Source organism: Carassius gibelio, chromosome B7, assembly GCF_023724105.1.
Source record: "Carassius gibelio isolate Cgi1373 ecotype wild population from Czech Republic chromosome B7, carGib1.2-hapl.c, whole genome shotgun sequence".
NCBI classification, from domain to species: Eukaryota; Metazoa; Chordata; class Actinopteri; order Cypriniformes; family Cyprinidae; genus Carassius; species Carassius gibelio.
Window position 1 is genome coordinate 31,021,127 of NC_068402.1, and position 25,599 is coordinate 31,046,725.

The 25,599-nt window shown below is 37.4% G+C and overlaps 4 protein-coding genes across 5 annotated transcripts in view; 3 read left to right on the top strand and 1 right to left on the bottom strand.

Annotated features, from left to right (window-relative positions):
* Positions 1-12,033, top strand: part of galns (galactosamine (N-acetyl)-6-sulfatase) — a 32,529-nt gene extending 20,496 nt beyond the window's left edge. The window contains exons 13-14 of the mRNA XM_052562299.1: positions 11,141-11,258; positions 11,715-12,033. Coding sequence (XP_052418259.1) covers positions 11,141-11,258; positions 11,715-11,801 — 205 coding nt within the window. The 3' untranslated portion in view covers positions 11,802-12,033. The remainder of the gene's footprint in view (positions 1-11,140; positions 11,259-11,714) is intronic.
* A 229-nt stretch (positions 12,034-12,262) lies between these two features.
* On the top strand, positions 12,263-16,039 carry aprt (adenine phosphoribosyltransferase). The gene is made up of 5 exons (XM_052561709.1): positions 12,263-12,430; positions 12,542-12,645; positions 14,251-14,384; positions 14,481-14,559; positions 15,162-16,039. The coding sequence occupies exons 1-5, from the start codon at positions 12,354-12,356 to the stop codon at positions 15,299-15,301; spliced, it is 534 nt and encodes a 177-aa protein (XP_052417669.1). The 5' UTR covers positions 12,263-12,353; the 3' UTR covers positions 15,302-16,039.
* On the bottom strand, positions 15,825-20,404 carry cdt1 (chromatin licensing and DNA replication factor 1). The gene is made up of 10 exons (XM_052561708.1): positions 19,816-20,404; positions 18,991-19,140; positions 18,669-18,904; positions 18,270-18,464; positions 18,022-18,167; positions 17,746-17,846; positions 17,462-17,650; positions 17,012-17,155; positions 16,739-16,940; positions 15,825-16,222 (listed from the first exon to the last, which is right to left on the bottom strand). The coding sequence occupies exons 1-10, from the start codon at positions 20,299-20,301 to the stop codon at positions 16,059-16,061; spliced, it is 2,013 nt and encodes a 670-aa protein (XP_052417668.1). The 5' UTR covers positions 20,302-20,404; the 3' UTR covers positions 15,825-16,058.
* A 2,051-nt stretch (positions 20,405-22,455) lies between these two features.
* Positions 22,456-25,599, top strand: part of piezo1 (piezo-type mechanosensitive ion channel component 1) — a 96,205-nt gene continuing 93,061 nt past the window's right edge. For both annotated transcript variants that reach the window (XM_052560402.1, XM_052560403.1), the window contains exon 1: positions 22,456-23,058. In XM_052560402.1, the coding sequence (XP_052416362.1) occupies positions 22,995-23,058 (64 nt within the window). In that variant the 5' untranslated portion in view covers positions 22,456-22,994. The remainder of the gene's footprint in view (positions 23,059-25,599) is intronic.

Consider the following 25,599-nt stretch of genomic DNA (forward strand, 5'->3'; position numbering starts at 1 on the left):
AGAACCACAGTATTCAAATGTGAATTCAGTGCCATAAACAATTATTTGTGTTAAAAATCCACTGTGAAGAAAAAAAAAAAGTATCATGGTTCTTTTTTAAATAATTCTGACTTCATTGTATTAATAATAAACAATATAAAACATTACAGTTACAGGTAAGTGCCAAGTGGCATGCAAAAATGATTAAAATGTGGTGTGATGACTAACATGCAAATTGTTGCCCTCTTCTTGCTGTCAATTCCAAACCGAGAACCCTTGAGCAAATATCAAGCTTCCACATCCTTTGCAAAGGGCATGTTTTGCATGTTTTGTGCAGAAGATTCGTGCCTTTATGCTAGTATTGGAAAAACTGAGAGGCAGTGAAACATCGAGAATCGTTTAGTTATTGCATTGTTATTCCCTAAATTGAAAACAAACGGAATTCTTAGTTGCCTAGAGATGTTAATTTTCTTTTATGTTCTTTCTAGCCCAGGTCTGCACTTGATTTTCTGTAGGAAACTAAATTAGCTTTCCACTTTCTTTTTCTAATCCTGTTGGATTGCACCGGTGTGTTGAGTGTGGGGCCGTATCCTCACACCATAAACCTTGTTGCTGGCGAATTGTATAAACAAGAACGAAACCACTGACTCAGTCATCCGATTCCAACTGTAATGAAGCACTGAAACTCCATAGACACGAAGCTAGAATGAGCCCACGGTCTGTGACATGCTCGTCCATCTCGGCTCTGCACAGCTCTGCGTACATCAGCAGGGACGAGGTTCTGGATATTTGGGGTCGATAGTGAGGCACAGCTGCTGATTGATCGTGCAGTCCGTAGAGGATTTATCAAATGCGACTTTTTGTGAGCTGAAGATGACTATCTGTATTCATCGGCTGTTGACTAGAAGTTCAAATGGCAAGATAGAATAGTTATGAAGGAAACACAAAAGACATCAACTCTCTAGGGAAACAGATTTATGTGAGGAAGTATGTGAGGAAGATCAAACTGATTTGTAGGTTGGCAATTGTTCAATAGCATTTCCGAAGTAAAGTCATTAGAGTTAAGTAAACTGAAACAAAGAACTTAATGTCCAAAAAATTACCTAAAAAAAAAAAAGGGACTGTTCACTATTAGTGATAACAGGGACTGTTTGAGAAATACAGTTTTCCTATTCCTATTTTTCCGCTTGTTTAATTGTTTCCTCCTCCTTTTATTTTCTTTCGTAAGCCAACACAGTTGTTGCAATTGCATTATTGCTGTTGCTTTATTTGCTATATGTATATATATATATATATAATATTATAATACCTTTACATGTAACTTTAAACGTATGTTTATTTATATATTACATTAATTATAATTATAATTTAATTATAATTCGAAGCTCAACAACCAATTTTGGTTATAGAGACATTTAAGGAAACATAAATATCTTGGCTCAGGATTGTCCTGCATGGCTGAAACATTAAAGATGTCCCTGACAGGTCATTTACTGTGTGTTAAGTAATATAGAAATAAATAGTCAAAAACAATAGCATTGTTTGAATGAAATGAAAACAAAACAAAATAAATCTAAACTAAATTAAACCCTAGAAGTATACATTTTTTTTTGGAAAGTCATTATTGTTAGGATTTTGGGGGATTTTTTAGTGTTTGTCAACATCAGCAGTGTCTCATTCATTTATCCTATGAAATCTGCAGGCTTGTAATTATTCATGACATTGTGTGATCTTTTCCTTTGAATTTTGAGTTTATAACACAAATCCCATCCATTCGTACTGTAAATGTGTAAGCAGACCTGCTTTATCAAACTTTGTGAATCAAATCAGATTCGGTTTCACAATTTTGAAAAAGAAAATTGTATATGATTTTACAAATTATTTTTATTTGCACACTGTATTGTGAGCTTATAAAAGCTAAAAATACCACATAAAAACCTCCCAAAAACCTACAGATATGGCCTATAATTGTTTGTCTCTAATTGGGGAATTAAGACAAATTGTAATAATAATAGTAATAATATATCTATTATTATTATTATTTGCTGATATTTATGCATTGAGAACAGTTTTCATTTATAACATCAGCATGTTTTTTCTGCGCTGACATGACCTGCCTTTATTTTGATTCGTTGCTATATATTTCTTCGGTAAGATTAGCCTTTGCCCCCTCAAGCCATCTTTCCCCTCTCATTCTTTATGTTTCTGTCTTCATCTGTCCTCATCCTTCTCTCTATCTCTGTCTTTTTCTCTTTGTCCAGTGCACACACACACACACACACACACTCACACATATCACTGTCTCTGTCTTTGTCATTCACTGAATGTTTTGGTGGGCCTTCTTTAAAGATCAGAAAGAGCTGCGAATCCATTTCTTTCAACATGGATTGCAAGACACACAGAGAAAAGTCACAAGGGTTTCTAAAAGTGATGCTTCACATGGGCCAAAAAAAAAAAAAAAAGAAAATTTTTAGAGGTGCTTCAGATTGGGTCCAGCTTTCAGAAATCAAATTAACTGTTCTCCCTTGATTTCAAATTGACATGGATGTTTCCACACCTATTAAACACGACATACATATATGGAAACATACCTTATACTCCTTCATTGTATGTCGACAAGCACTGGAAAATCAAATCTTTCCACAATAGAATAGAATAGAATAGAATAGAATACATCATTTAGTTCACCTGTTTAATTGCTTCATTTTAAATAGTAAACGTAATAGTAACCTTTGTAATATATGCTGTGTGTGTGTGTATACACAAACTTTCATTATGCCTCTTTTTCAGTCTTTCTCATAAAAAAGTAGAACACACTAAAAAATGTCCATGAATTTAGCGGATAAAGACTGTAAAAATGCTACAGTACAAACCTGTTAAATGGTTAACAGTAAATTCCCCTACTATATATGGTGAAAAACTGTATTGGGCATTACATTTAATTTTATGGTAGTATACCGTTTTTGGAAATGAAAAAGAATGTACAGTATTGTTCAAAATAATAGCAGTACAATGTGACTAACCAGAATAATCAAGGTTTTTCGTATATTTTTTTATTGCTACGTGGCAAACAAGTTACCAGTAGGTTCAGTAGATTCTCAGAAAACAAATGAGACCCAGCATTCATGATATGCACGCTCTTAAGGCTGTGCAATTGGGCAATTAGTTGAATTAGTTGAAAGGGGTGTGTTCAAAAAAATAGCAGTGTGGCATTCAATCACTGAGGTCATCAATTTTGTGAAGAAACAGGTGTGAATCAGGTGGCCCCTATTTAAGGATGAAGCCAACACTTGTTGAACATGCATTTGAAAGCTGAGGAAAATGGGTCGTTCAAGACATTGTTCAGAAGAACAGCGTACTTTGATTAAAAAGTTGATTAGAGAGGGGAAAACCTATAAAGAGGTGCAAAAAATGATAGGCTGTTCAGCTAAAATGATCTCCAATGCCTTAAAATGGAGAGCAAAACCAGAGAGACGTGGAAGAAAACGGAAGACAACCATCAAAATGGATAGAAGAATAACCAGAATGGCAAAGGCTCAGCCAATGATCACCTCCAGGATGATCAAAGACAGTCTGGAGTTACCTGTAAGTACTGTGACAGTTAGAAGACGTCTGTGTGAAGCTAATCTATTTTCAAGAATCCCCCGCAAAGTCCCTCTGTTAAAAAAAAGGCATGTGCAGAAGAGGTTACAATTTGCCAAAGAACACATCAACTGGCCTAAAGAGAAATGGAGGAACATTTTGTGGACTGATGAGAGTAAAATTGTTCTTTTTGGGTCCAAGGGCCACAGGCAGTTTGTGAGACGACCCCCAAACTCTGAATTCAAGCCACAGTACACAGTGAAGACAGTGAAGCATGGAGGTGCAAGCATCATGATATGGGCATGTTTCTCCTACTATGGTGTTGGGCCTATTTATCGCATACCAGGGATCATGGATCAGTTTGCATATGTTAAAATACTTGAAGAGGTCATGTTGCCCTATGCTGAAGAGGACATGCCCTTGAAATGGTTGTTTCAACAAGACAATGACCCAAAACACACTAGTAAACGGGCAAAGTCTTGGTTCCAAACCAACAAAATTAATGTTATGGAGTGGCCAGCCCAATCTCCAGACCTTAATCCAATTGAGAACTTGTGGGGTGATATCAAAAATGCTGTTTCTGAAGCAAAACCAAGAAATGTGAATGAATTGTGGAATGTTGTTAAAGAATCATGGAGTGGAATAACAGCTGAGAGGTGCCACAAGTTGGTTGACTCCATGCCACACAGATGTCAAGCAGTTTTAAAAAACTGTGGTCATACAACTAAATATTAGTTTAGTGATTCACAGGATTGCTAAATCCCAGAAAAAAAAATGTTTGTACAAAATAGTTTTGAGTTTGTACAGTCAAAGGTAGACACTGCTATTTTTTTGAACACACCCCTTTCAACTAATTGCCCAATTGCACAGCCTTAAGAGCGTGCATATCATGAATGCTGGGTCTTGTTTGTTTTCTGACAATCTACTGAACCTACTGGTAACTTGTTTGCCACGTAGCAATAAAAAATATACTAAAAACCTTGATTATTCTGGTTAGTCACATTGTACTGCTATTATTTTGAACAATACTGTATAATTTACAGTGAAAATTATAACTGTAATGTATGTTAAAAACGTAAAAAATTAATTGTTGCTACCGTATTTTTTATGGTAAAATTCAGCCAACCACAGCTGCCGTTTTTTACTGGAAAATTTACGTTATTTTTTTTTTTACAGCGTAGATTAGTTGAAAATTGAGACCCATCCATTCTAAGAACAGAGTGACCCTCTCTTTCACCCTTTTTTCAGTTTTATTTCTCTTCTGTCTCACTGCTGTTGTTGTTGTTGTTTTTTATGTCCCTCCATTTTCTTGAAGAGAGACAGAGTAATTAAACATTAATGTTGTTTTTCATCATCATCTCTGCTCTGCTGGTTTCAAGCACTAACTGTGAAGAAAAGAAAGATTCATCCAAAAAAAAGAAAAAAAAAAGAACTGTGTTGAGTGCTGGAGAGGAGAGAGCTGTTAGTTTGACCATCTCCATTCTCCTTATCTTTCCAGTTTACAGTGAATCTTTTTGAATAGGTCAGAATGGTCCAGATCCAAACACCAACCCTCCCTCATTCTTCCATTCTTTCACTCTTTTCCTCGTCCCCCGTGAATTGGTGTCAGCGTCTGCTCTTCTGTGCACCCAGCTGGAGCAGTCTGCGCTCATTAATCTCTGTCTACACCTAAAGAGCCGCTTAAGATGATGTAAAGCCTGTCTATACACATACCTCCAGTCCAGCAGCAGACTGACAGCACAGCCCAATGTCCCCACTGTCCCCAACAAGCCTCACACAAAGAAACAAGATAATCCAATTAACTAAATTGTCGAAATAAAATGTATTTCATCTCATTTGATTATTATGAAAACAATTTTATTATTTGGAATTTGATAGATACAAAACCAAAAGATAAAGTGAACTTTTTTTTTTTAAGTTAAACTTTGTCCACCCCAAAAAAGTTTTACATTTAAAGAAAAAGTAATAGTGCTTTTGAAAAATACGTACACCAGATGAAGACATATCAGTATCTTAGAAAAGCAGTTTTTCCTCAACATCCATCATGTTGAGATCAAATGACTAGCCATTCTAACATCACAGTGGCTTTTCAGAGATGATAACGGTCCAGTGTTAAAAGACAAGATTGTAGTCAAGCTCATTCAAGTCCAGGCTAAGACCTGAGTAGTCTAGACTTAATCAAGACTTGACATCTTGGGAATAAATGATTGACTGAACAGTTCAGACAGCGTAGTAAGTAAACAAACTGAACTCATGTAATTAGTATTTATGTTCCTCCACGAGTAACTTTTGGTTTCAAAAAAGGGACACATAGTAGTTACAATAAAAGTATGTTGTTCCTTTGGAATTTGATGGCCTTTTAGTTCTTAATTTTGTGTAAATGTCTGTATTATCATTTGTATAAGCAAATATGGAAACTGTTTACTAAAAACAAACTGACACAAAAAAAAATATTAGAATTTATCATGTTTTTTTTTTTTTATGTAGCTACGTTTTTTGTATGCTTATAATTGTCAGCTTCTATATTTATTTATACATTATCCAAGTGTTGTTTGTCGAAGTTTAGTATATATATTTTTAATAATTTTAAAGCTTAATTTTTGCAGTAATGCTTACGGTCATAAACTCCTATTCATTTCACTCTGTGTGAAATTAAGACTCTTGTGTGTTTTGTGTAGTGTAGTTTTCAATCAACACAATTACAAAAAAAAACAAAAAAAAAACAATGCTCTTCATCAGGGCCTGTTCCTGTGGTCTGTCAATTTGGGGGAAAATGGCCAGGGTGACATAATTTTGAGATAAGATTTTGAAAGCTAACATCCTTTTCATTTAGAATAACATGCATCCGTGAATAATGCAAATTAACATCCCAGAATGTGAATATAGTTCATTTGGATTTCTTCTCATTGATCTTAAATAAATTTTCAGCATATGAAATTGAAGTTGAAAGTTGAAAACAGCACTGTCCCACCTGGAAATAAAGCACTAACCAAGCTAACAGTAGGGCTGCGCCGATCACAATCGGCCGATCGTTATGCGCATCTCGTCATCTCGGTAAATTGCGTGATTTCACATAGAGCAGCTGTTACTACACAGACCCACTGTTAACTGAGAAGCTGCGCAAATCCACGTTCATTTTCAGCGTTTATTTGCACATCGTCTCAGTTAACAACGGCTCTGTGTAGTAACAGCTGCTCTTTGTGAAATCACGCAATTTACCGAGATGACAAGATGCGCATAACGATCGGCCAATTGTGATCGGAGCACCCCTAGCTAACAGTCCAAGGAAATAGTTCGGTCTACACAACCCTTGCCATGCTGACCCTGTCTCAAGTCAGTCCTGCCCTGCCTAGCTGCCTTATCCCGGCCAAGAGCACTTAAGTCCCATCCTGCCTGGGGATAATGTAGCAGGCATCCCGGGCCTCATCTGCTGCCGACAAGCTCTTCAGCTCTCAATCAATAGTGCTCGTAGAACTGCTCAATTTCCACCGGGAGAATGGTGGGGGGGAAGAGAAGCAGAGAGAAAAGATAGAGGTATTTGATTGCCTCTTCAGCTCAATTCCCTTGTCTAGCTCCAGCTGTGTGTGTGTTTGTGACTTATTTTGTTCATTCATTCAGTTATACTTGTTTGTGTCTTTACCATGTGAATACCAATTCGCTCTTGTTTCATTGTGTTCTCCGCATGTAGCATTGGAGAATGCTGTTTTGTGCGTGTGAGTGTGTGAATCACTAATCAGTCTGGTGACACACCTGAGCAATGCCCCTGCCCCCTGGGTGTCATGCATTATAAATCAAAAGACTGTATTTGCATGCATTGTTATTATTAATCATGCATCTACAGTTGGAGAAAGGAAACCGAGGTTCAGAAAAATGCAAATGAGCCATGCTGACTGTGAATTTTCTATTGTTTGTCTGGACTCTAGGCATAAATAAACATGGTATGGTTAATTATTGATTAAGGACCCAGGGGCATAATACACAGGACATACAGTGCAGGCGGCATACGTTTAGCAGATCGAGAGCCGAAGTGCCCTGCCCCTTGGTGCATCTTCACATCTATCATGAATAGAAAAACAAATGTTTCCTGTGTGTGTGATCTGAAGCCCTCTGAATTGATCCAGCATTTTCCCCAAGAGGAGATGGGAATTAAAGTATTTTATTTTTGACACGCATAAGTCTGCCATCAAAAGCTCAAGGTTTTATCCCAAAATCACACTCACTCAGTCTCCAAATTGTTTTACAACAATGAATACCAGGGTGTGGGGTAATATTTGAACAAGAATGTCATTATTGAAATTTTAATGCAGAAATTTAGGCAGTGTAGAAATAATTTTTTTCTTTCCCACACTCCCTCTAAACATCTCTTTTGGGAGTATGTCAGTGTAGATTGCTTTACAAATGTGCAGGCACTATTATTTACGAAAATGTAGGGGACCCGGCATCTCTGTTTATATTTTTTTATATTAGTATTAAATTGTATTAAACATTATACATAATCATAAAACCCATTAAACAGTATACTTAAGGAATTGTATTTTTTTTATATAATATAGTATACTCTGGAATTGTATGTAAAATTAGTCATTAGTACTAATACTGTTTTACATTTTTGTGTTGAAAACAAGTATGCACAAGTGACACATGACCACACAAATGGGAATGTGCATAGATGCTTGAGAGCTGCGGAGTCATTTAGTCAAATAAATGACTAGTAAATGAGTGTAAATGTCAGCTTCATCATTTATGTCTAAATGATTGAAGTGTGTCAGGGAAAACATGAGCTCAGTAATGGAATCCAATGATCTGCAAGTTTATTTCAACCATTATTTCTGGTTGGTGGCTGCTGTAAATATTTGGTTGATGCAGCATTAGGTTTCAACTAAGTTTGAAGGTGCATCAGTCAAATATTTAGAATGTGTAAGTTGAAACTTAATGCTCAATTACACTACAACTAGGTTAAAGGGATAGTTCTCTCAAAAATAAAATTGTCATTAATTACCCCCCCTCATTTAGTTCCAAACCCGTTAAGACATTCGTTGATCTTCGGAACACAGATTAAGATGTTTATGATGGAACCCTACATAGACAGCAAGGGAACTACCATGATCAAGGACCAGAAAGGTTGTAAGGACATCATTAAAATAGTCCTTGCAACATCAGTGGTTCAATCTTAATTTTATGAAGCTACGAGAATATTTTTGTGCATAAAGAAAACAACAATAATAATTATTTAACAGTTTGTCCCCTTTTGTGTCAGTATCTTCCGCATGTTCATGGTTGTACCACGATGCTCTTGTAAATGTTCTTAGTACAAACATTTTGGAGGCAAAAGACTTAATAGAATCTAAATCTAAATTAAATCTGTACATACTAACAAAAGTGAATGAGAAACAGAGTCTACGTCTATTGTGTATGTATTATCTACAGCTGAGAGGAGAATTATCACATGAGCTCTACCGTGTTCATTCCTATTGGCTGTCGCTCACGAAAATCGCTCTTCATTTGCATAATGTTGAAGGATTGTGATCATTGTCTTGTCACTGGACACACCCCTGCAACTGTCATTGTCACTCGCTGTTGCTCATGTCACCGGACATCACCAGCCCTCCATTGAAATTCATGGGATTGTGACGCTTTGTTGTTGTGTCGCTTGTTGTGTGAACGGGCTTTAGAATAACTTTTGAAAATATCTTGCAATTGTGGTAACCACAGATCTTATTATCACCTAACTTTTACCAAAAACCCATTGACTTTTGGACGATGGAACTGAATAAAATGCTAAATGATTTTCTGGTTTTGGCCTCTGTGGCAGTTCTATTTCCAGTCAGTTATTGATCAGTCATTGATGTTGGTCAACCACTTGACGAAACAGAAGTAGGGTTGCAAAGGGTGGAAAATATTCTGAAACTTTCCAATAATCCCTGGAATATTCCAAAAAAGATCCTGGAAAGTTTCCAAAATTTCTGGGATGTTTCCAAAATTTACTGAAAATGTTCTACATTTTATGCAACCCTACTCAGAAGTGAAGTAATGTGTCTCAGTGTTTTGGGGAACGGGGTGAAGATAGTTGGTCCTGGCTGAGCGAGAGGGGAGCAGATGTTAGCGTGCGGCTCATACCCGATTCTCCCGGGGAAAGCAGAAGTGTAGAAACTGAAGGTGTGAGTCGGACAGCGCCTAGGGTAATTACACTAATTGACACTTCAACCCACACGTACACACCCCCTCCCCGGGGGCCAATCAGAAGGCTGCCTCTGAGAGCAGGGGACAGGCCTGACACAGGTGCTGCTTGCTTTTGTATTACAGCGTAATTGCAGTGGTGATATTTGTCTGTGTGTGTTTCTCGCACAGACACACATTCTCTGAAGCCCATTAAGCCTACAGGTCCTATTGAGAACAGCGTTCCTTTGAAACAATCAGGGTCCCTGTGCCCTACGGAGGGGTGCGGGATGCTGTCCAACACAAATAATGAGCGGACACATGACCGCTTCTCTGAAAATGGCAACCCTCAGGGACCTCTGCGTGTGTGTTTTATGGTGGGATTGCCCGTCTGTCACATATTTCCATGCATTATATTGTAATAACCATGCACGAGTGAATAATTAATTAGAACTATTTTATATTCAGTGCTAAGATGAGGCTGTGAAGGTTCTTATTTGAAGAAGATGATGCCGATGATGTTATTTGAGAGCAAATATCAGCTATTGTTTTGAAGTAGAATCATAACTGACTGTAAATCAACTATAAAATGTTTTTTGGGACGCGTGACATTTTTGTTAGTGTAATGTTATAGTACCAATGGTTTTCTGTGAGTAAAAGATAAACATCATGGTACAAGTATATGGTAGCTGAGTTTTAAACCTGTCAAAAACATCTCAGGGTTGGTTTCACTATATTTTCTGCATTCTGCATTAAAGTGCCCCTATTATGGATTTTTGAAAATTACCTTTCATGCATTTTCTTTGTAACACAGCTCTAAGTGAATGAAAACATCCTGCAGTTTTAAGTCTGAAAGTGCACCATGTATAAAGTTATTGTCTCTCAAAAGAAAGAGTCGACTTCGTTTAATCATTGAAATGAGAGGTTTTTAATATAAATGACAACATGACGTTAACATGAAACATTAGCATATTGGCCGCTCGCTTTTTTTTTGTTGTCTTTTTGCATTCTTAATGCAAATTAAAAATAGTAATTTTTTTTCTGGTAACGCTGTACACAAAGCAGCACTGCACTCACAAACGCTGCTTTATCAGGCATCACAGGCATGATAAAAAGAAAATAAGAGCAATCGGACCAATCACTGCAGATTAGTGTCACGCAAAGGAGGGATTAAAAAAATTATAATCCTTGAGCGAATCGTCTGGGAATAGTTGAGCAATAAGGTGAAAATAAATTCATATTGTAAGACAATGAAAGTGTAATAATAGGGCATAATAGGGGCACTTTAATAAAATGTAGCATCTTGAGAAGACCTTCCTATTGTAAAATGAAAATGATAATAATTATTACTGTAATGTGAAAAAAGTGCTGTATCAAGTACATAGCTCTTTCCTGACTTCTCCCTTTTTCATTTGCCTTAAAGTGTCCAGTCTAAGGAGTACCGGGATGTTCATCGGCAGGTGACTGCAGTAGTGGAGCAGCATCAGAAGGATCTGATCCCTGGAATGCCGCAGCTCAACATGTGTGACCTGGCTGTCATGGTGAGATGATTATTACTTTATTGATACTGTCACTGGAGAGTGGGACATATTTGCGTTTAACAGATTTAACCGTTAACCTTAAATTTTCCATTGGTCATCATCATATGAAATTAACATTGTTTATTTTCAACAGGCATCTTTTGATTTCAAACCAGCTGTTAGTGCTTTCCTTAAGTCTTTTGCACAAAAAATTATATTCTACCACATATTTGCACAATTAATGGTTATTTTATTCTATTTTTTAGTAATGTATGAAGAATATAAATTATTATTAAAAAAAAAACCGTTGTTTAATGTTAGCAGTCTTTGTGATTTTTCTGTCACTGCAAAATTGTCTTTATTTTCTGCTATTACTGCGCTGGAAGATTGTTTAGGGTCACAGTAGACAGGCGTCTTTTAACAGCTGTGGAGCAACAGCGCTCTCACGTGTTCATGTGTGTTTCTCCTCCTCCTCAGAACTGGAGTCCTCCTGGCTGTGAGCATTTGGGCAAATGTCTCAAACCCCCGGAGTCAAATCCATGGAAGTGTGACTGGCCACATTAATTTAGTTTACTGACAGCCGCCGCCTGGTGCTCACTCCACCTCAGACTACTGACGGACAGACAATAACAAGATTACCTAAAACACAACATAATCATGCATATTTATGTTAGCTAAAACATAGATTAGACTATAGATGATTGTGAATTTGTTCACCAAGTTAAACAATGCATTATATATATATATATATATATATATCAATATCAACACTTGATTTTTTTTCTCGTAATAAAAATATTTTTAAAACCTGTGTGTGACTGTGCTTTTGACAGAAGAAAAAAATATATATAACTTTATATATATATATATATATATATATATATATATATATATATATATATATATATATATATATATATATATATATATATATTACCCCATCTAATTTATTAGCGACGTTTCCTTTTCAAAGTAAAGTAAAATAAAAAACAAAATCAAGAAATAGCTACGTTTTCATGACGTACATGTCATGTGGCCAGTAACGTGGTGCTATTCGTTGGCCTGAGCACGTGGACAACTTCCCGTCTCGGTCCAAAAACATTCGAAACGCTTGTCATGGCAGAGAAAGTGGACCTCATCTCGAAGTGCATCAGAACTTTCCATGATTTCCCTACAAAGGGGATTCCATTCAAGTGAGTATTCACATAGAATATGCTTGTAATATGAGCGGGCCGTGCGGAATAAGGCTGAGTGGGGAAGAGATGTACGGGTTTGGCAGTAACGGTCGCAGTTTGTTATTTAAGGGACATTTGTCCGATCTTGAAGGATCCGAAAGCGCTGGCTGCAGTGACGGATCTGTTTGAGGAGCACGTGAGGCGCTCGTACCCTCAGGTGGATCTTATAGTCGGTAAGAGAGTGCACGTCACATGTGGCACGTTACAAAAAATCCCTCCCCTTGTGGGAGGAAGAATGGATCAAATCAAATCGGGGGTCTTGCCTGATTAAAACTGGATTCTTACAGGATTTAATGTGATTGTTAGAATTCGGTTGGATAGTGTGATATTGCGTAATTGCATATATATATATATATAGAGAGAGAGAGAGAGAGAGAGAGAGAATATAGATATGGTCACCGTGATTTTGTCAAGCAAGACTTGTTCCAGGATCAACATTAATGTCCAGAAATATATATTTAACCCAATCCCTACCGCTAAACCTAACTTTACCCATAATTTTTTCCTAAAATCAGTGAGAAATTATATCTGATTAACAAGGGTGTAGAAGCACCTTACACTGATTATAAGCCTAAAACAGATATTTTCTGAAAAGTTATATCTCGATTCTGATTGGTTGATTGGAATGTTGTTCCAGGACCAACAAGGATGTTGATTCAGGAACGTTGTACTTTGTAAAATCACGCTCGCCATGTGTACGTATAGTAGTGCTTTGCAACGATACAATTTTTGAATCGCGATTAATCGTATTATAGGTAAATCTAATAATGGATTCAAAAGTATATTGTGTACTTATTTTTATTTATTTATTTTTAAGTACTGCTATATGAACAAAAGTGCAATAACATTTGGTTTGCAAACAAATGTTTTTTTCTTTTTTTTCAGCAGTATTTCTTTTACATAGTAACTGTACACCAACACCTCAATAACAATCTGTCAGCCATCCAGAACACACTAATGACTGCAGCATAGTAACACCCGAGTAGCTCATACCTGTCAAGTATCCCGTTTTGGCCGGGAAAGTCACGTATTTTACCCTTCTTTCCCGCCGTCCTCCCGTATTAGTATTTTCCCGTACATCTCCCGTATATATTTTTTTTTTTTACCTGCGTTATTAATAAAATAATAATAATAAAAACATTCCCAATCTGAGCTCTGTCACTAGTCTCGCGATTACTCCCACCTGTAGTAGCCTGTCGCGAGGGGTGTGTGAGGTCAGATGACATGAGTTATAACGTGGGAAAAACAACAACAACAAAAGAAAAAAAAAAGAGGCGGATGATGGATGCTACAATAGAGAGTGAAGGCACACCTGCCAAAAAACCAAAACCCATGTGTAAATACCGTGATAAATGGGACAGCGAATTTACTTTTTTTAAAGAATGCAAAGTCTGCAACAAATTGGTACAACAACTCACTAAGAGTAAAAGAAAAGTTATGTGAAATGAAAAGAAAAACTGTTAAAGAAAAGCAATATGAAATGAAAAGAATGTGTGGAATTAAAATAAAATGTAAATGTAAAGACATCAATGTTAAATTAACAGAAAATATGCAAATAAGCCTTTAAATAAATGCTCTTCATATATACCCTTTTGTGTTTTAATTTGGGCTATAACACCTGTCTTAAAATGTAAGGGATACTGGAGCTTTGTTGGGGTGGTGGGACTGCTCGCAATGGGCGCTGGAAAATTTCCCTTATTTTCAAATCCAAAACTTGACAGGTATGGAGTAGCTGCTGGTAGAGTATTGTTATAGTGATGTTTTTCATTCTCTCCTAGGACTTGATGCGCGAGGATTTCTATTCGGGCCACTTTTGGCTCAGAGATTAGGTGTAGGATTTGCTCCAATCCGAAAAAAAGGGAAGCTCCCTGGCCCAACGTTATCAGTATCTTATAGTCTTGAGTATGCGAAGGTAATTTCAGTTTATAAATGATCCAGTATCACATCTAATCTGTGAATTTAAAATGCAAGCCTCTGTTCATGATGTAATTCAGCAGTTTTGTTTCAGGCTGAGGCAGAGATGCAGGAAGACGCTGTTTCTGCAGGACAGAAGGTCCTGATCGTTGATGATTTACTGGCTACTGGAGGTGAGTGAGACTTGAAACCAGTGTGCTTAAACTCTACCACAGTTGAATTACTATATATACAATGAATATGATTACATATTATTTGCAAAATGGCAGCAATTTGTTTTAAATGATTAATTCTTGATCATTTTCTTTCTAAAAAGCCTACTTCATATAATATGTAATGGAAGTCTCCTAGGAATGTGGAGTTACACACAGATGAGTTAGTTGTCAGGTGGTGATTACGAGGAAAATCTGTAGACCAGACAGCATTTCACCACTGAATTTACCGAAATATTTGACTTCTAAGGAATGGTTTCTCAACATTGCAAAAAACAAATGGTACAAAACTATCCTATACAAATCAAGGTGATAAATGAGTTGGGTCAAAAGTAATCTATAAGTACTAACTGCAATTTTCCTAATTTATTAACAATTAATTTATAATAAATCTACCCAGAGCTGTGTATATATACACATACAGCTTACTCACTCAATTCAAATGTCTAAACTTTTGTAAGGAAGTATATTTTTATACCAAGATGGGCAGTTGTTGATTCATAATGCCTAGAGGGCAGCTTAATGTACCAACAGCAACAATCCAAGCTCTTTTGTCTTGTTAGGAACCCTGCATGCGGCGTGTGAGCTGATCAAACAGCAGAAGGCCGAGGTGCTGGCCTGTTTGGTGGTGATTGAACTCAAGTATCTCAATGGATCAGAGAAGCTGCAATCAACCCCGGTGTTCTCTCTAATACAGTACTGACAGAACTACTGCTCACATACCTTAGCCATCTGAAGTGAATTTTATGGTTTATAAATATGAAGAACTTCCAATCATGTTATGATGGTCTTAATTCAACTTTGACAAATAACCAAAATCTGAAAAAGAGACAGGCTGCATAAGAAATCACTTACTAAGTAAGGTCAATCAGTAATCAGCTGCCAAGAAGAAAGAAAATAAAGTGTTTTATATAGTGTTAATGTAATCTTCAATCGCGCCATTTCAAACACTCTCCATTGGCTTCCTGGGTTAGCAAAATGTTTGTTGTATGCACAATTTAGAAGTTGCCTTTATGTGCTTTTTTTTAATCAATTGTCTAATGAATATTCCAGGCATGCCACTCTTCACCGATAAACAAATGCATGTGATTTCAGATATAGCTTGTGTGAAGCTTCCAGTTTGTGAATATGAAACTCTGTTGCTTGCATGAACTTGTTTATTGTAATTTAATTGGGGCACATTAACTAGCTGAACCTTAAGGTTTAAGTTACTAAAGAAGCCAAACTTGGGTACAACTACTTTATACAAATTACTTTTTGAATGTCTACATTTATGAACAATTATTGCGCTACAATGCAAAAATCACAGCAGTTAAAAACACAGTGACCGCCAGACTTGAAAGTCTTGTAAAATGCAAAACGGACTGAACAAATTAAAACGCAATCATGTCATCTCAATGTTAAGATCCATAATAAAATATTGCACATTGTATTCTCTCAACAGTCTCATTTGAATTTCCTCAAATACGCTCCTCTTCCTTCATCTTTTGGTTCAGTTTGTCCAGCACAATGTTCAGATCCATGGTCTTGTTCAGCTTCAGGTACACATCCTTCCTGATTGGATGTACTGTTAGCCAGGCAGGTGTCAACTCAGCCAGCAGGCGAAGATGTCTCTCCATTTCATCTAAATTAGAAAGGAATTAAAAATCCAATATTTATAAAAGCACTAATGGTTCTAAAACTAGTTTAATAAAAAAAAAAAAAAAAAGTTCTGCATATAACTGACCCAGCAATATGCTCGAATCAAACTTACAGTCCTCCCTCAGGTTAAGATGTAGATCAATGTATTTCTTCATTAGAACACATTTAGAGAAATTTTGCATTACATGCCTTGCTCGCCAAAGGATCCAGTAAGTGGGTGCAAACATCTTTCCAAAAATATATTAACTGATTACTTGTGGATTTTGGTGATGTTTTTAAATCAGTCGTTTGAACTCATTCTGCCGGCACCCATTCACTGGAGATGATCCATCAGTGAGTAACGCTTTAAGATTAAACTTTTTTTTTTCTTGGACTAACTGTTCCTTTAATGTGAAGAGGTCTGTGTGTGGTGTGAAGTTGCTTTCTAATGAAGTCATGAAGTACTTTTAAAAATGCAGCTCATTAGGTTTTGGAACCACAATTGTACATCCGTACTAACCAGAACTGAGAGGAGATCTGTAGCTAGCACTCATGCGGTTGCAGACGAGCTCCATGACGAGGGCTGGCTTTTTCTCTGCTACAAATACATTTCGCAAGATCCTGGACAACTCTGGCAGCCGAGACATCATGGACAGGCGCTCCTCCTGCTGTGGGTTCCGTGTCATGGCAGCTTGCAGTTTCTGAGCCTCTTTGGCACGAATCTGAATCACAGAGAAAATTAGTTAATTTCTTGTAAATACACAAAAAAAAAAAAGAAACCGTCTTGACTCACCCTCTCCAGCAGTGACTGAGAAACTCCTTTAAGGGCACTGGGGGTTTCTGTCGGTGTGGCAACTGGTTTAGTGGAGGTCTCTGGCTCTTTAGCACATGCAGCTTCTGCTGTTTTCAAGGCCATGTTCGCCAAGGCTTTCTCCATCTGGAAAGATGACAACCCACAAAATAAAAAAAATAAAAAATTAGGCAAAGCACATTTGTTTTCAGATCAACTTTATTGAATAAAATGCTATTTCTACACACTTGTACACTTTAAATAGTTTTTTTTTTGGGGGGGGGGGGTTATGAGCTAAAATCATGCAAGGACTTGATTTTAAAACCTAATTTGCGGTAGAAAAAAAAAAGAAAAAAAGCACGCTGAAAGACTAGATTTTCTATCTTAGAAAGGCTAGTTACTGACCGCTATTCAAAAGGGAACCAATGTTTAAGACAATGTTTAAATGCTCACCTTTGGTGTCATGAGAGCACGAGCTTTGTCCAACACTTCCTGCGCTGAGGTCAGTTTCTCTGTTTGGGGAGGTTGAGGTAAATCACTTGGCTTGATGTTGGGAACCTCATCCACATTGAATCTCGGATGCCAGCGGGTCAGTTTGTCATCAGGAACCACAATGGGAGGGTTTAGGGAAGCCAGGAACACCTGTGTTCAATGTAAGACAAAACATGATTAGAATAAACAATCAGAATGTCTAAAACTCGAGCAAAACTATTTTAGGAGTCATATTCTGTACTTACCTTGTGGTGTCCCTTTACAATTTCAACCAGATTTTGGTGAAATATGTTTCTTCTTTCCAAAACACGAGAGGCCGATAACACTGGACAAGTTCCGTTAAATTCTGGAGACCGAAACATTTTAATAATGAAACTTAAATGATTGAAATTAAAAAAAGATTAACATTGTACTGTAAAATGGTTGGTACATGGTGCTCTCAAATTTACTTCAGCAACTCTAATCAATAGTCACTTATTACTCAATGTCACCATTTCTGCGCCAACTCTCAAAGTTCTGACCTTCGTGAATGACCGGCTCCACTGTAAGCTGATAGCTGGACCTTTTGGCAGTAGCACTGAAAGAGGGAACGTTGGTCTCCTGACGAAAAGTATAGGCAGAAGGGTACACAGCCTTTATCTGCCCCAGATGGCTCTCTTCAAAACGCCTGTGAAGCAAAATATGGTTACCTTTGATAAGACGGACCACACTTAACCAGCAGCCTGACTGGCACAAACATTTTAGCATATGGTTTCATTCAGTCTTTTACTTGTGCATCATGTCTTGGACCCCTTGCTTGATTTTGGCAAAAGTGACCGTCTCGGAGCGGTTGAACAGCATCCCGACTATAGTGTCCGTGCTGCGGAACATCTCAGCGAGAACTTTGTAATGGTAGGGCAGGGTAAGACCAGGGGGCACGTCCTGAGCTAAGGTGTGATAACGCTGATAAGCTGGGAGCTTCTCTCTGAAACAAGAAGTGATGGAAATAGGAGTTAAACTATAGAAGACTAATGACACAAAGCATGTCCAGGGTATCGTCAGACTTTTTTAAAATCAAATGTAGGATTTCAAGACCTGCACCGAATGTCCATACAGAACAATTCCATACAAGGGAAACTTCATGTTACATGGAACAGAAAACATTGACAAATTGGCCAGCAAACCTCACCTTCCCCTGGCTTCAGGCACAGCCTGTGCCTCAGTAACTTTAGCATCCTCTGCAACTCGCTCAGCCTTTTTTTGCTGAACTTTGGCTGAGATCTCCCGGGCCACATCGAGCCTCGATTTCAGCTCCGCTAGTGTTGACACGGGGGCAGGTGAGGGATTCGTCGCAGTGTTGGACTGTCCTTTCAGTCTTTGCAGCTTGGACTTCAACGCTGCCACATCCTCTCTTGTAAACGTTTTCTGAAAGAACAAAAGAAACCTGATAAATGTCAAGCTCACAAACAGCAGGAGGTTCCTGCACAGGTGTGAAGAGTCCCATGCGTTACCTGGCTCCTGGTTGTCTGCTTGAGCTTATCGTCTCCATTCGTTTTGTTTACAGGTGAACTATTAGAATTATGATCAACAGTATTTTTAGGCTCTTTGCTGGCAGTGTGAGGAGGTGCCTGAGAGGTGCTGTTGGCCAAGGGCTCAATGCTCTGCATTAAAATAAAACAGACTGGGTTAGCAGTCATTAAATAAGCACACAATGCATTCACAAGACCATGACGGTTGTATTAACTTTTACAACTAATCTATGTGGTCTATCATCTGCAAGATTGGTAATAACTTAATCCGTTAAATACACAGACTGCCGTATTTATTTCCAAATAGTAAGACTGATTGGATAACCAAGATAACTGCTAGCTAGTCAAACTAGTTCTTTAGACGCGGTCATAACATGATGACTATGTTTATGCACAAAAAGTTAGGCTACTTCACATACACATTCAACACTTTTATGACACGAAATACGAAAAATAAAAATATAATATTTTCCTGAATAGTCTACAAATGGAAAGAGAATACATGCAAGAATATGGTTTAAACCCAGAAAATTGTTAGCATTCCTTTTTTGTTTTGTTTGTTGGTCACATATGGAATAGAGAAATATGGAATAATCCAGGATTGAGAATGTGATATTAAATTTAACAGTATTTTCATAAAGCCATATAGTGTCCACAGTAATAGACTGGGGTCATATATATATATATATCGATCACACACACTATGCCCTATGGACGTCTCTACGTTTGGGTTTCAAGACGGCTCATGAAATACACGTTAAACGCAATAAAGCGGCCCGTGTGAATTCTCCATCTTGCTATATCTACCTGTTGTTTGTGGTGATTGGGGAGAAGCTCGAGCTTCTTCCTCGCGGTCTTGTGAACCGCGGGCTCCTCTGGTGAAGCTCTGACCCTCGCGCGCTTCTTGGCGCTGCTGTGCTGCTCGGCTGTGGATGGGAACAACACCGAACACACATCAAACTCCGCCGCCGTCCGCTTAGGAGTTCTGGGACTGGCAGTTAAACCCTCGTTACTCGCATCTCGAAAGTCAGTCGCGGTGGCTGTTTGTGCCGATAAAGCCTCATCGATGACTTTCAGGAACTCCTGTTGAACATGTTTTTGCGGCTCTGGTGTGGCGAGATCGCGCGTCGTTTTACGTGAGGAGCGTGCAGATCTGGACGGTGTCTTTGGTTTAGCAATCACCGCTGACTCCACAGCGTCTTCCGATACTTTCTGTCCCTTGGACCGTAAAGACCGAACGACGCCACCCTTCTTACTCTGTGCAAAATAATCGGTAACCCGAGCTTGAGCCATTTTTTCGGTTTTGATAAGGTCCCTGCACTTCTCGATGGCGTGCAGTTTTTGTTGTTATCCGACCGGAAGTGTCCTCTCAGCGTCTTCCTACACTAATTTTCGCGCGAAATCGGACCACGTGACTTAAGTAGGCAGAACGTGTCTGTTAACCACGCCCCTGATCCACTGATCAAACACAGTAAAAATGAGAATGTTGGGTGTTATATGGGTTTGGCTTTCATTTTTATATAACACTTTGTTTTAATCTGCATTTTAGCACGTTATCCTTCATTTATGTGGTCGGGTCGTGAAATGAATGGGAATGTTTCTTCTATTGTATTGTAAATTTAGTTTTCAAGATAGATCAATCATCTTAAAGGTCAAAGCACCGCAACCCATTCATCAAAAAAGTGTGACTGACACGACAGTTGAATCCGTTGTTTTCAGCTGCTATAAGTTTCTTTCTAAAAGTTTCTTATTTATGCAGTGCTTGTTGGTTAAAATATTAAAATGACTCCAACATTAAAAAAATATAAACTCATTAAAAACCTTAATGCACATATTCATCTGTACTCATTGTTTACTTTCATCTGGAAGATCTTAATCCATTCAATTTCAGGAGAATGGATTCAATGGGGTGCTTTAACCCTGTAAAACCTAACACGAAATAATAGACATTAAGAAAAATATGTTTTAAAAAATTGAAGTTTATTTTACAATTTAGATAAATATATATTTTGTTAAGTATTATATGTTTTATTTTGGCCAGTTCTTGGTGCAGACTTCTTAAATAAAAATAAAAGTCAGTTGTCACATTATATCTCTCATTATGTCAGGAATCAGGATGATATGTAAAAATCTATTTAATATTACAAAAATAAATAAATAAGTAAATAAAAACGCATGACCTTGCAGAACAAACTCATACAAGTGTGAGCACATGATGCGTCATAAGAGGTTTTTTTATTTTATTAATTAATTAATTTTAAATACTTGGAAAAGGGTTTATGTAAAGCCCAATACATAAATGCATATGGTTTAGAAGTTGATCAGTAATGTTCTTTTTTTTTTTTTTTTTTTTTTTTTTTTGCTTACATTATAATAAGAAGTTTACATTTAGTAATAAGTTTAATTTAAGGCCATTTATACTATCTCCAAATATGTTATTGTAAAATGGTAACTTGGTGAGATTATGATATAAATGCCAAAAGCCTATATATATGCCTAGAAAACATAGTCTATTAGTCTATTAATTAATTTAAAAAAGCAATAAAATATAAAATATAAAATAAATTGAGCACATTTACTATCATATTATACTAAACAAAACTGTTCCAAATTTTTGAAAGGTGGAACATTACTTACTATAAGTACACTATTAAATAGCATATTCATTTGGCAGGAACAGTTATCCAAAAAGACATGCATTCACTGTATAGATTGTATCAACAGATTAGAACAGAATATATTTACATATATACAGCTCAGGCTATTCCGTGGAAATCAAACCTCTTCTGTTAATAATTATTTACTTGTAAAACCGTAATCCTGTTGATATTTCGACTAAGATACATTACCCGAAGACACCACTAGATGGAGACAACATAAAAGAGATACAGCAGCAATGACATCCACCAAGGGTAACGAAATTATCATTTAAATAATTAGTTTGGGTGGTCAATCTGAAAGAAATGCGTTGCGATTCGAGAACATCAGCCTACAGGCCTTCACTCAGTTTCACTGCACTGAACTCACACTCAGAATAAAAGTGTAAAAGAAGTAACCTAACCCCACCTTTCAGGCTACTGCACATGCTCAGAGACTTAAACAGCAAATTGTATAGTTTTATTCACACACTATCCACACTTGGTGTTGTTTCTATGATGTTTTTCAGGAGTATAAACACAAGCTATATCTTAAAAATACAGTTTCTTGAAAATAATCTCAGTAGCCATTACTGTCTTGTCTATAATTATCAAATTAATTTATTAAAGACGGACCTGCTATACATGAACTGAAATGTCTGAAATAACACAGAAGGTATCTGTGTAACTAGTTTCCCTAACCGCTGTGATTTGAAAGGCCATAGTTCTGTAGGTGACACATTGTTTATCCGCGCGAGTCGAAGTTCTCCGCTGAACGTGACGTTACGCGTTTGGCACGAGTTATTTATCGTCACTCGGAGAGGGAGTCACTCTCGACTCAGTGTTGGGACGCAGCACGGACTACACACTAACAGAACAAACTCTCTTCATGAGTTTTTGTGACATTGTTTAACAGTCTGTGGACATATTCAGGTGAAGTCGGAGCAGATTAGTGCGAGAACGGAAGACAGACTGAAGAAAGTTTAACGAACGGCTAGGCGGTGAATCACATTTTCCATGAAGATGTACAATGAATAAGCTAATCGACTTTCATAAAGCCGCTTTTTGAGTTTTGTGTCGAAACAATCAAACGCGGTGTCTTAACAAATTATTAATTCCTTGGTAGCCTATATTTAAGAACGCTTTACAGATAATAATAGTGCTATTTTAATAGTTTGATCGGTGGTTTACAGTTTTAGTGGTTATATTTTCATGTTTATACATATGTAAACAAAACCGAGATACTATATTTTCGCCATGTAGCTTTGTTTTCCTGTCGTCACGCTTGTGAGATGGTTGTGTTGTGGATTTGTGTCGTGGGAGGAATGTGAGTGGAAGTATCTCTCTCTCATGGAGCTTCAGGTGCTCTGCGGATTGCTCTACTGCTGCCTGCTGCCCATCTCTTTACTGGCAGGTAAGTCCTCAATATTTATTCCATCCGCCCTACACACAATACAGAGCAAAAAGTAGCATATTATTTTAAATTTAATCCCTAATAACATTTTCTCTCATCGTTTTCACTTTTACTTTGCCCAAGCAAATTAGTTAAAGATGAAAAAGTAGTACAGATCTGTTTTAAAACTCTAATGCCAAGTTCTCCAAATAGTGTCTTTACGTTGTCCATGTTGGTTTCATACATTCTAAAACCTTTATACCGTTTTATACAAACAACATGATTCACTTGCTCAAAAAACGTCACGTGGTGTAACCATGAAACTTTTGAACCATTTCATACACATTGAACACTCACACAAATAAAACATAAGTTTTAAGTTAAAAAATAAATAAATAATAATAACAACTTTGGGACTTATAAAATATGAGAAGCTTTTATAACCACATATATCAAATGAAACATATGATAGAAGAATTGGTAGGTTTGTGTGTGTCATGTCAGCTACTTATTTCACCATCCAGTCACATGGTAGTTTCGTTGTTGCACATCAGCTTCATTTCTTGAATGTGTCCCGCTGGGTGATCTCACCTCATTCAGGTGTTTTTTTAGCAGACACGCCCGAGCCGCTCACTTCCTCTGGGACTAAACTTATTTGAGGATGCATCATGCATTCCTGCTGCCTGGATTGCAACTCACATCTGTTTTCTTTCTCAGACCTGTTTTACTGTCTCCTCCTTTTTCTGCATAATTTACTTGCATTCTACCGAGCAACAAATACTTTCATGCTTGTGGTGTTTAAGCATCACCTCCCATGAAGAGTCAAATTATGGGCTTTTCACGCTTGAAATTGTTAACCCAAGGACATTGTTCTTACTGGGTTGCTAATTAATCCTGTATTTTCACACTGCACATATGTAATCCTTGGGTTGACATTATTAATTTCAGATTTACAATGATTCAGATTTACTTTTTATGGTGGGGCCAATAGACGCAGAATGGGCTGTCCTTGTCTGAATTTGCACATAGAAATCTCATGTAGACCCTGAGTGGAGCCTGTACCTGACGCAAATATGAACCATTTTTGAAATCCTTCAACAAGATGGAGTTCTATTTTGAAACGAAAATATCTGAGTCTGTGCCTATCATACAATATGCAGTTTTCTGTGAAATTTGTCAACTCTGACTGCTCAAAACCTGCAGACTGACTCTGACTTTCAGAAACAAGCGTCAGTTCATCCAGACTGTTATTTGAGGCAAATATCTGGGCAAAAGTCATGTAGTGTATTCCAGCCTTAGGTCTATTACCAAATGAAAAATCAAAACCCATTCTACACTTGGAAAAGCATCTCAAAGGAAGAAAAAATGGGTTGTGAATGTCTTTTTTTACTGGTGGTTTTCCTCGTATGCTCAAACTAAATGGCATATGCCAAGGATATTTAATTACGCAAGCATCATTAACTTTGTTAGCATTGTCGCTAAACAACCCTCAACACACTGTATATGTTTAGTAACATATTTAGTCTTCAGTGCTGCAGTTCAATCTGTGCTAAAACTATGAAACCTTGACATAAACATTAGCATAGTGTGAAAAGCCGTCAGGCCAGACAGGTTTCTATATTTAACATTTCTCCCCTGACTTAAAAAAGAAAGTGCAGGAGAATGTTATAGGCTGAAATCCTGCCACGTTTCATAAACAGAACATATAAAACTATCACGGGCAGGTAAAGATTAGCCAGAGGCACAGTCTGTTGACAGGATATTGTTTGAACATGTGGTTTCTCATGTCATCTGGGTCTCGTGGCACACAGGAAGAATCGAAACATGCAACGGACGTCTCGGGTTCTCCTCAGACTCACGCATGTGGTCAGCCAGATTTGTTAAGCACTCCCACGTGGTCTTCAGTGGCAGCTTTTTAACTTTTCCCACCTGCATGCAAACAATTATCTTTTATTTGAACCCTAATAAGAAGTAGCTAGCATGCATTTTGGCTTATTTCTGTCTTCTGAATGGATATGTTCCATGTTTTTCTACTTTAAAGTAGGGCAAGCACACAACCTGGGTGTGTTCGCAGCAAAGCCTCTGTGCGCCCCTAAGAAAAACTGGCATGCCTGAAGCTGGCCTGAGGCTGGAAAGTGTGCATCACTGAAAGAATTGAAGAGTCCTGTGATGGCTCAGGCCTTCCAGCATGCCTCTCACTTTCGACCTTTTGTACCCGCTCAAGGGATCTGTGCTGTTTTACTGCCACATCTGAAAGTGAGAAAGACAACAACACAGAAATTCAAATCCCTACTGCGATTTCAGTCCAGTGTACTTTAGGCCTGGGGAAAATATTAAATACTTCATACTTAAAGTATGACTTAACAAATTTGATTATACTAAATATTTTAAGTTGAATTAGGAGAATGTGTTTTTGTTTTTTTACATTAATGGGCTCACAATAAGATTTGACACTGCAAGGGATAATAAAGCATGTTTTTATTGTGCATAAATATAATGCCTTTATGTGCGTAGAAAGCATGGATAACCACACTGCTGTACATTTTACACCTGCCGCCTTGA